The sequence below is a fragment of the Alexandromys fortis genome, unplaced genomic scaffold, assembly GCF_014885135.2.
Source record: "Alexandromys fortis isolate MF-2015 unplaced genomic scaffold, M_Fortis_MF-2015_v1.1 scaffold_32, whole genome shotgun sequence".
Lineage (NCBI taxonomy): Eukaryota > Metazoa > Chordata > Mammalia > Rodentia > Cricetidae > Alexandromys > Alexandromys fortis.
The window spans coordinates 8268978-8280673 of NW_026067938.1; the positions used below are offsets into that span (position 1 = coordinate 8268978).

At 43.1% G+C, this 11696-nt stretch overlaps 1 protein-coding gene across 5 annotated transcripts in view; it reads left to right on the plus strand.

Moving 5' to 3' along the window:
- Nucleotides 1-8025, plus strand: part of Fam149a (family with sequence similarity 149 member A) — a 33639-nt gene extending 25614 nt beyond the window's left edge. For all 5 annotated transcript variants that reach the window (XM_050147234.1, XM_050147238.1, XM_050147235.1 and 2 more), the window contains 4 exons: nucleotides 178-298; nucleotides 1494-1622; nucleotides 1709-1787; nucleotides 5462-8025. In XM_050147234.1, coding sequence (XP_050003191.1) covers nucleotides 178-298; nucleotides 1494-1622; nucleotides 1709-1787; nucleotides 5462-5535 — 403 coding nt within the window. In that variant the 3' untranslated portion in view covers nucleotides 5536-8025. The remainder of the gene's footprint in view (nucleotides 1-177; nucleotides 299-1493; nucleotides 1623-1708; nucleotides 1788-5461) is intronic.
- Nucleotides 8026-11696: the final 3671 nt, after the last annotated feature.

The window sequence follows — 11696 nt, forward strand, 5'->3', positions numbered from 1 at the left end:
TTGCAGAGCACGGTCAATGTGAGTGCCGTTGCCTGCCCTGGCTTCATATTTGTCTTCCTGAAATGCAGCTTGCAGTCATGAGCACTGTTATTGGAAGCAGCTGCAATCATTAGCACCGATTGTCGCCTTCTCTTCTGCATCCTCCGGTGTTCACTTGGATGCTGCTGTGTTTTACAGGCAAACTGGCATTGACCACCTGCCCTCCTCAGCTGTTCCAACCTCCCGGAACCGGTTACCCCCGATAGGCTCCGAGGCTGGGGAGCAGAACACAGGAGCTTCCGGATCCCGCCCTGTTTCTGTAAGATGAATTCTACTATAATTGCAGCTATTTAGATAGTCTGTGGGAAAACAATATTGGCACTCAGGGAAGTCAAGTTCGACTGAATGTGATCTAGTTAGCTGTGTTTAACATGCCTTCATAGTCTGCTTCTAGAAACTGAATTGCTTATGAGAGTCTAGAGAGAGTGAGAAGACTGATAAGCTATTTTATGAAGGAAGCCTCAGCTCGAACAAAATTAGAAAGTCCAGGCGTCAAGGAAAGACCGGAAACTCTGACTGGTATAGTGAAGTCAAGAGCACAAAGGGCAAGAGGCAGGCAGTTCTGCACTTCAGTGTGGCCACAGAGATCCTGTGATTTGACACATTTATTTCAATGGCCCCAAACGTCAGTTCTCACTTCTGTAAGGGAGGAATAGCCATTCCCTTATGGAGGAGTCCTTACAAGCATTAGATGTGCTCGTAAACTTTAAATGCCTTGCACAAAGTAAGAGCTTGGCAAATTGTAACTGGTGTCCTTTAGATCTGCTCCCATTTTTATAGCTGACCTTTTCCATATGGGTGCAGGGCAGAGGCCAAGAGCCCAAGCCCAGCTCTACCACGCAATGACAGGGCTGGGGAAGAAATGCTACTGGCAGTGTGTATAGCCAGGCCTCTCCCAGGCTTACAGAGGCCTCCACTCTAATCTGATATAAACAACTTGTATCTGCAGGACACACAAGGGTCCCAGGTGTAGGAATGTAAAGCTGAGAGAAAGAAAACAAAAGCTGAGTTCATCTCACACACATCTTAAACAGCACTGGGACCCATTCCCATAAAGCCAGAGCTGTGCAGCTAGACTGTTTAATCCTAGCATAAAGTCATCAATGCAGGCAGGTGTCACATAAACAAGTCTGTGTTTAAAAATGCACTATTACATTTCTAGCACAATTAAACATGTACAGATTTAAGTGGTTAAGGTCTCTGGACCCCATTTGCATCCTATTACACTATGGCTTTATTGAATTTAGCGATATGAATACATACTCCACAGACAGACTCATGTTTAGATGTTTCCACAGCAGACTTTACACTTAGCAATGTGCAAATCAAAAGGTTGGATAAGCGAGTAACTGAATACATGAGCAAATAAGCGAGACACTTGTAGGTTTCTTTTGGTCGTTACAGGGATTGTGTTTGTGTTTGTTCTTTTAAAGAACATATCATCTTCCATTCAGTACAGGGGAAGGCATCCACAAAACCGTGTGTTCAGTGCAATGCCTGAGACTGTCGAACGGTCACCCCTTCGAGAAAGAACCATTGTCCTGGAACAGCTGTCAAGGCCCAGTACCACACACACATTCTGGGTAGGTTCTGTGTTGTCTCTGATTTCAACTTTAAATAAAAACTGAAAATAGTACAGCTCGCCCCATTTTTCCTTTTCTCCTCACAGTCGGACACGCCAAGAAAAGGCTCCCTGACTCCCATGGAATTTGTTGCTCACACTTGGACAGGACAGAGTATTTTGACAGGTAGGCATCTTTCCCATGTAAAGACAATGGGTGTGGTGACATACTTCTGCCATCTCGGTGATCAAGAGGCTGAGGGAGAGGGTTGGAAAGATGGAGGTCACTCTGGGCTACACAGTGAAGGTGTCAAAGAAAAAAATGGGGAGGGGAGAGAGAGGGAGGGAGGGAGGGAGAGAGAGAGAGAGAGAGAGAGAAAGAGAGAGAGAGAAAGAGAGAGAGAACAAACAATGGTGCTATTTAAAAATGTCAGAAAATGGAATCAAAGATTATCTACCTCAATGTCATTGCTTTGACCATGTAGGAAGGACAGCAGGTGCATGTGGTCCATGGTTGGCCCGACCTCAGACACCATGCCAGGTTATCACCTACCAGCTGCTGAGTGCCAAGTGGCAATGGGACATATGCTCTTAATTAACCGGGACCTCACTCTCCTAAAACAAAGACTGCCTTTGGAGGGGTTGCAGTCTCTTTCTCCCATTGTGTTTTCATTCCTTCTCAATTAAACCCTTATTCTGGATCCTCCCTGGAAATCTAAAGCGACAGTGCTTGAAAAAAAAATTATCAGAAGCTTATTAAACGTTTTCTAGTGTAGGGTTTTACATAAAAGTACTTATTCTGGGCCTAGTGGGCTAGTGGCCGAGGAGAGTTCTAGTGGGGATAGGACCAGTGATGTTTTGATTCTTAAAATCTTATCCTATTTCTGTTTATGGAGGAAGTATAGCATGTGATATACAGATCTGTAAGCTCAGGCATGTCCCAACCACTCTGGGCGAGGTCTTCTGTTTATGATGGCATGTGGGTAAAATACGTACTGGAAAGTTCATGAAAAGGGAATAATAGTTGCTAGTTTGCTCGGAATTATAAACCGTTTGTATTAGGGAAAACTGGAATGTGAAGGAAATTTATTGTTTGAAAAGAAACTTTTAACAAGTTATAATTCTAAAGTTAAATTAGGTTAGCATTGTATAACACATTTAATACTGTTTTATATCAGCCTTCCTTTTGTCACAGGTTTCAGAATTTTTGTTTGAATTAGGGGACAAACCCAGAGTCCTTTATGTATAAGGTAAAAGGGCTATCGCTTATCTATATCCTAAAACTTTTTTTTTTGAGAAAGTCATGTTATATAGCCCAGGCTAGCCTTGAATTTTTAATAACCTCCTGCCTCATCCTTCCTGATGCTGTGAGCACAGGCACACTGTGACCATAGACATGTTAGATCCTGACGCTGTGAGCACAGGCACACTGTGACCATAGACATGTTAGATCCTGATGATGCTGTGAGCACAGGCACACTGTGACCATAGACATGTTAGATCCTGATGATGCTGTGAGCACAGGCACACTGTGACCATAGACATGTTAGATCCTGATGATGCTGTGAGCACAGGCACACTGTGACCATAGACATGTTAGATCCTGATGATGCTGTGAGCACAGGCACACTGTGACCATAGACATGTTAGATCCTTCTTGTTGTTCTGTTGTTTAATAGCTTTTCGACTATTCTCCCTGGTAGTATTAATTGACATCACTAGTGATGACAGCACTTAATCACTTAAGGGCAGCCATGTTTCATGGTGTGTGTGTGAGAGTGTGTATGTGTGTGTGAGTGTGTGTGTGAGTATGAGTGTGTATGAGTGTGTGTGTGAGTGTGTGTGAGTGTGTATGTGTATGAGTGTGAGTGTGCATGTGTGTGTGAGTGTGTGTGTATGAGTGTGTGTGAGTGTGTATGCATGCTGTCAATTATTCTCCTCAATCACCCCTCCATTCAGTTTTTTAAGCCTTTGCTGGAACTCACTGTAGACCAGGCTGGTCTCAGACTTGCAGAGATCTATGAACCTCCACCTCCCAAGTTCTGGGATTAAACGTGTGTACCACCACACCCAGTTCCATCTTACTTTCTGAGATAAGTCTCTTGCTAAACTTGGAGCTCACCAATCAGCAAGAGTGACCGACCAGCAAGCCCCAAATGTCCACCTTTCTCTGCTTTCCCAGATCTGGGGTTACAGGCATGTGTCCCCAAGTCTGGAATTTTCTGTTTGTGATGGAATCCAAACTCAGGTCCTAATGTTAGCAAGAGGAGCACTTTAATGACCATCTCTCCAGCCCTATGGTTACTGCTTTTAATGTAATTTGGATGGTGTGTGTGTGTGTGTAGGGGAGTAGTTCGCCATGTTTAAGATTAAATAATGATGTATCAAGGACATACTCTGTGCCAGGAATAAAGGCTGGTATCGAGCATCGAGCATAGGTCTGGGGATACGGCTCAGTGACAGAGTGTTTGCCTGGCTTGTGGCATGTGCTTGGTTCCAACACTAGCAGGGAACAGAAAATCAAGATGGATAAGATGGCTCAGTGGGTAAAAGTGCTCCTTTCTAGGCAAGCCAGATGATTTGAGTGTAATTCCAGGAATCCATAGTTTAACTCCCAGATTGGCCCCTTACCTCTTTAAGTACACTGCAGTACATGCAACGACACATACATCTCACACACACACACACACACACACACACACACACACACACACACACACACAGTCTCATTATGCAGTCCTGGCTAGCCTGAAACTCACTATGTAGACATGGCTAGCCTTGAACTCATAGAGATTCATCTCTCTTTGCCTCCCAAGTGCTAGAGCTAACCACAACTTAACAACAACAACAAAACCCCAATTTTTAATTGAACATATTTTAGCCTGTGCTTTAAGAACCATTTAGTCTGATGGGAAAGACGAAAAAGGCCATGAGAGAGAAGAGCAGGGTTGCCTCTCTCAATAGTCAGGTGGTAAGAGTCACAGGAAGTTTTCGTGGAGATGGATATCACCTGGGGCCTGAAAAGAGCGTGAAGGCTGACCATGACATTGAGTAGATGCTGCTAGTCCTGGTGGTGAGGATGACAGGACTGAAAGGATCTGCTGAGCTCTCTTTGGAGGTGACCTCTGCACCTTATCCAGTAGACGACATGTCTCCTCGGTTGTTAGGTACAGAGAGGTTGAGATGAAGGGAGAACTGGGCTCTAGGTTGGCTTTAAATATGAACACCTAATCTTTCAAACATTAAGTCAGCATATTCTCTTATTGATGTTTAGGGTAATTATTATCATTGGCGCTTAGAGGTTTTTGGCATTTCCACAGATGTGCTCAAAGGTTCCTCGGGGCCATGTTCTTGTAAGGGTTTCTTTTTTTTTTTTTTTTTTTTTTTTTTTGTCTGGCAAGCAGGCATCTGACTTGCTCTGTTTCCAGAACAAAGAGCACTAGGAGCTACTGTCTTAGCTTTCGGTTTGATCTATGGTTGGGAAATAAAATAGAGACGTTTGTCTCCAATAATGGGTGCATTTCTTTCATGGCTGGCACCATGGTTCAGAGATACCTTCATTCTCATCATCCTGGGCCTTAGACAGACTTCTGCAGAAAACGTTCTTCTAAATCCCTCAGCTGTGGGAGAATGCATCCCAGGCCCTAGGTTTTGTTGCGGGGTGGGGTGGGGAATTCCTTCTCTTTACTCAAGATTCTAGATGATAGTATTTGCATGTGACTACTTTGTAGTTTATGTAAATATGACATTAGATACAATGTTTTTATTGCTCAAAATATGGTCTGCATGGAGCAGACAGATAATCTCAGGAGGCTGAATTTTAATCTTTTAAGGTAAAAGCCTGTGTGTCTTGTGTTTCAGGTTCCCAGTATCTACCTAAATCTTACCAGAGGTCAACTCTGACTGCGAGAAAGAGGTTCCCAGTGGCATCATGATATCACTGCTCTGGAATTATGGACTTGCTGGAACATGTGAAGCCTTGGCCACATCGTTTGTCACTGGAAAAGTCTAGGAACAAGTATTACCTGGTGGAGCTACTCACCTCTCTGATAGCCGGAGATGGTAGGGTACCAAGAAACACAAGCGAATAAGTAACTTGGTTGTGAACACTTTGCTTTGTACAGAGAATACAAGGTGAGCTCCCTAAGCCCTATGGGAAGCTTGCCTGAGGCTCCTTGGGCTTTAGAGCTCTGCTCAGAAGACCCTAGTTTGTCCCCTGATTCTCTTTCTTCATCGCTTATACTTACAGCTAGTCTTCACACTAGCTGTGGGTGCGTTCTGTAAGAATATGCCGTTTGTGTAACATTTTGGTCTCATTCTCTTAATGATGCTGTCAAAAACTAAATAGCAGTCATATTTGAGGCCATTTGTCCATTTGAAAAAATATTCTGGTTCTTTTGCTCAGCGTGCTGACTTTAAAAATAATTACTGCATATGCAGTGTCTGAAGTGATGGGTTTCATGCTGACAAGATTTCTCGCAACTTTGTTATCACGTGATTAGTTGCGAAGAGTTGAGAAACGTCTTGCAAGCCAATTGTGTTAAAACACAATGGTAAGCTAGTTTTCATTGTCAAATTTAGACGGTGCATTTAAAAGTATCCAATATTTAAAGCTGAATATAAGCGTAATCAAAATTGTTTGCACACGGTCCTGACATTAACGTTTCAATTGGCGTGTTTGACACCTGGGCTGGGGAAGTTGGGGCGGCAGCTTCCTTGCTTTCTTCCAACCTAGCCTTTGCTCTGATGTCACCTCTTCAGCAGAGCCTCCCTGAGCCCTGGCTGAAAGCAGCAGATCCCCCACCCTCTGCACATTCCCCTCTTTGTATTCTTCAGACCATATGTCCACTTGACTACTGGCAAGGTTCCTTTCTGGTACCCAATCCTGGCTCATTTTCATGTACACACATTGCAAGTCAGCGTACTTTCTCTCCTTTTTAATTAGAAATTTACACTACATCAACACAAATCTCTCTATCTACAACAAATCTTACATGCATACACATGTATGCATATACCGTGCAACCATGATAAATGGTTTCCGCACATTTGCTGTAAGAAGTGGGGACCATTGTCTACTTAGAGATACTTAGAAGCTGGCCCATCTGTGTAGAGTTAAATCTGCTCTTTACAGAGAACGACCAAGCAGAAGTGACTTCGGTTTCCCCTTCACTCCCTCCACTTATTTCCTGCAACCCCCAGGGCAGGAGAGAGAATAAACCCAGGTCAAGTGTCTATATTGAGCCTTCCTTTCGGATGGGCACTCTGAGCGCCACCTCCTCTGCCTAGGGAGTGTGTCAAACATACAGTTTCTCACTACAAACTGACCAAAGCATCTCAAGAACTATGTGAACCATTTCTCACTGTAAGCTCTGGAGGCTCTGGAGAAAATATCAGTCTTAATGAAACCGTTCTCCACACAGAGGGGTTTCTGGACTGATGAGAGGCTGGAGTCCTGTCCTCCAGGCACCTGGCTGGCTGCTCTGTGCTGCGTCATTACGTCATTACCGGTAGGGGAACCATTGGCTCTGTTCTCTCAGGGTCATTCAGCCCACTTCCGGTGAATTCCTAGGTGCCCTCCAACTGTTTCTCCCTCAACCCAAGGTTTAAAAAGGGAGTTAGCCAATAGGGCATCTAATCAGATGGTGAGTCTAAGATAAGTTGCTGTCTTGGAGCCATGGGAGTGGTTGAATAGTGGCCTCGTCATGTTTGCCTTCAGAGGTCTGAAGTTGGAAATGTATTGTTTATGTCAGCAAAGTACTGCAGGACAAAGAGAATCAGGGGCAGATTTTACCTTTCAGGCATTTAATTGAGAAGCAAAAGCACTGCTAGAGGGTGTCTAGACTCAGAGGGCTTACAGATTCTAAAAGAAACCTTCTCCTGGAATTTATTTCATGCCTGTGTGAAAGATAATTTGTTTATGGGCGAAATGAAAATTGTAAGTTAGCAAATGACGCTTGTGTGAGTACGGTGCTGTTTAGACTGAAAAGGAAAAGTCAGGGAGTGCTTCTACAATATTCTACTTGTGTAAGTGAGTCTTAACTTAGGCTCTCTCTCTGATAAAAATTGGAAACAGGAAATCGCTCCTAGAAAAAAAATTTCAAGTGCGGTTTAGTGACTCCATGAATTAAAATATCTTTAATTTATCCCAAACCAAAGAAAGGGTGAAAGAATTTAAAAATAATTCAAGAAAAATATACTATTCCGTGGAAAATGACTATATTAATAAAGGATATAAGAGGAAGCACGGATCTTTATGTTTGTGTTACCCTGAACTAGGATGGAGTCTCGTTACTAATTGCGAGGTTCACTGTTAACGCCATAAGTCATTTCAGTATATTTTTATTATCTTTGCTTTCTTATAATGATGGATGATTGTTCAGTAATTTTAATCATTTAATTTTTAATAAAATATAAAATGTTAACAGTTCTCAGAATTTCATTGGATTCATAAAAACATCCTTACATTCCCAGTTTTATGAGTTCTGTAACTATCTTTGCCGTTTCTAACACACATTTGTTCTCTCTCTCTCTTTCTCTCTCTCTCTTTCGAGTTAGAGTCTCAAGGAATCCCAGGCCAGCTTCAGATTTTCTATGCAGATGACAGTGGCTCTGAACTCCTGATCCACAGATCTGATCTCCATGGCCAAAGTACTAGAATTAGGGGTGTGTGCCACTACACCCAGATTATTTAATTATTTCTAAGCAGACAGTCAATTTCCCCCAGAAGTTTCAAAACAGACAGATAGGTAGGCGGTGAGAGAGTGAGCAAGAGCAGGAGAGCGAGCATGAGAACGAGAGATTGCTTTGTGGAAGTTTCTTTCATAAAAAATACACCAAAGAAAATTTTGTTTTAGAAGGTGACCCTTCTTATGTTGTCCTCATCAGAATATTTTTTTTTTTTTCAAACAGTAAACATTTTGGCTAAATGCTTTTCCTGCTGGGCTGCATAAGACAAAGGTTTTGCTCTCAGAGAATTTAGATTCTAGGGGACAAGATAAGCAAGCAGAAGACAAATTGAATAGAAACGTAGAGCCAGCCAGTGATCAGGGGCACAAAGAAACAAGAGAAGGCGGCCGAGCACACGGTTTCATGTGGCGCAACCACCCAAGGCTGTACTTCTGAGGTCGTACAGTCAAAGGCCCAGAGATGAGAAACATCAACCATGGGAATATATATACATGAGAAGTCCGGAGTGAGACTTAACACACAGGAAGAACAATGGCAGTACTCGAGGAGCAGCAGAGAAGCAAGGAGAAAATGGAGGAGTCATGGAAGAGGATGGCTCAGAAGACGGCATCAGGGAGGTGCCAGGGGTCTCAGGAAGATGCCTTTGCAGCATCATGAGTAGTGGTCAGAAATGTCAAATTACTTAGGTTCTGAGGATGAAGGGGTCCCTGGCAAGAAATCCTCATGTTTCAAGTTCGATGGCAGTAGCTAGTCAGATGGGAAAGTTGCAGGGCTTTAGATCAATTTTGAAAGTGAGCTGGTAAGATTTGATGTGAAGTGTGGCTGTATAAAGGATCAAAAATGACTCTTGAGCCTTTGCCCCGTCTCTTGGAAATACGGTGGAACTGGAAAGAGAGCAAGAAGGTAAGTTTTGGAGCACGTTAGAACACACTGTGCTCTAGAGGCTCAGTAGAAGGCTGAAGAGAATGTCTGAGCGTTTGGATATCTGGAGAAGCACAGGCTGGAGGTACAAAGTGAGCGCTGTCACCATGTGCACCTGTCCTGGTCCCCACTGAAAACGAAAGCCTGATAAGGAACCATGGATCTTATTTATCTACCATACCTGTTAGTTTGTGTACTCAAAGCGTTCTCAGGACACTGACATTTAGCCTACTGTTAAGTCATCTCATGTAAGGCCTTATTCAGTCCCTCCTACAAAATACTGAATACCTGGATCCAACGTGTGCCGGCAATGCAGAAATCCAGAAATGATGGTTGTCTGTTCTTATGCCAACACAGCTAGCCTGTTGCAGTTACCCAACATTGTACAAGACTTTTCACCAGCCTTGGAAAAGTCAAAACTTAAAATTCAAGTTTTAAGTTTCTACCAAATACGTTTTTTTTTTTTTGTTTTGTTTTGGTTTTTTGTTTTTGTTTTTGTTGTTGTTTTGTTTTGTTTTGAGACAGGATTTCTCTGTAGCTTTTTAGTCTGTCCTGGAACTCGCTCTGTAGACAAGGCTGACCTCAAACTCAGAGATCCACCTGCTTCTGCCTCCCAAGTGCTGAAATTAAAGGCATGTGCCACCACCACCCGGCCAAATACGAAATTTTTAAAGCATCATTGTAATGTTGAAAAATCATTGCCAGGCAGTGATCATAGATGCTATTATATTGTAAATCTATGGGGTTACCCAAGAGGATGCAGCCATCATCATCAGTACAGTCCACAGATGCTGTTATATTGTAAATCGACAGGGTTACCCGAGAGGATGCATGTGGAGAAGTAAGGAGACCATTCGGAATCTTGAACCTTTAAAATTCTGGATTGCAATGATGGTGTTATATTATAAATGGGTGGGATTGCTTAGGAATTGTCTTTAATATTCAATGCACCGGTTTAAGGAGGGGAACATTTAACGTATCAGTGAAAGTTCTATCAAGTGGGAAAGCCCCCTTTTGTATCAAATTGTCTTTGGGAAGGGAAATGACGAGACCCCTCAGTGTTTGGTTGGATTAGCTTTGTGAGTGACAACCTGGCAGGAGTGGTCCTTCACACATGTCACAAACCCACTACCTTCATGTCGGCGATTGATGTGGGAGTGTCATATATCAATCTGTTGATTTCATTGGTTAAGTAATAAACACACTGCTTGGCCTCATAGGTTAAAGCATTGGTGGGAGGAGTAAACAGAATAGGATGCTGGGCGGAAGAGGAAGTGAGGTCAGACTCTGCTCTGCTCCTGGAGAGACCCAACAGCTCTGCTCTCTGGAGCAGAGACACCAGGATGGACGGAGGCTAGACTCTTCCCGGTAAGCGCACCTTGGGGTGCTTACACACATCATTAGAAATGGGCTAGTCCAGGTGCGAGAATTAGCCTGTAAGGGCTAGAGTTCATGGGCCAAGCAGTGTTTAACTGAATACAGTTTGTGTGTTGTTATTTCGGGCATAAGGTAGCCAAGCGGCCGCCGCTCATATTTCAACAGGCGATGCAATCACGGGCCCCAAAGAACACCACTACACTTGCTGGTGGGGACTCTAAGGGCGATGATATTCTATTGTCACCTGTTGTTCTGCGGAAGGATATTACCACACATTTCCTACACGTAGTCTGAAGTTGCAGTATTATAAGGCCATGGTATGAGAAAAATTGTTACCTCATAAGAAGAAAAAAACCACCTGGAGAACCGATGAAGGGAACAAAGCTTTTATTATATTATAAATTGCCCTTCTTCAATATCTTTCTTGCTGAATGTCTACAAATTGGCTCACCTTCCCCACCCTCCGGCCACATCTTCAATAGCCACCCTCCTCACTAGTGAAACACTGACAAAGCTCCCAAGTTTGCTGTCCAATCTCTGTCTGTTCCTCCTAAATACACGCGTACACTTGAACTACCTTCCCAAGGAGCATCGCCTGAGCTCCAAGGAGAGACCCTGAAGTTCTAGCAGAACTCACGTCTTTCTTTGTTTGGGAACCTCCCTTTGCCGATTTCCTTACTTGTCACTTCCTTGAGGCACACCCCACTTGTGTTTGAAGAGGCGGGTTTACCTTACAATGCTTGTTTGTCCATAGAGATTAGCAGCAAATCACGTAGAGGCCTATCTTCTACTCTGATAGCTGTAATTGACCTCAAAGCTCAGCCTTAGTCCTTTAGATGGGAGGAAACTAAAACCCATGAGACATACTTAACAACGCTTAGTAAACATATTATTTCTTAAGGAAGCCTGGAAGTGATTCAATAATGCAGAAATAAAAAAGAAGAAGAAAAAGAAGACGACTAAGTTCCCCTCCCTCCAACTACTTCCTTTTGATTGTAGTTGCAAGGAAAAATTTTCTCCCATCTTATTTATATTTTATTTTTATTGACGTATGTGCATTACATACCATAAAATATAAGAAATACAGCAAATTGGTGCAATTCTTGAA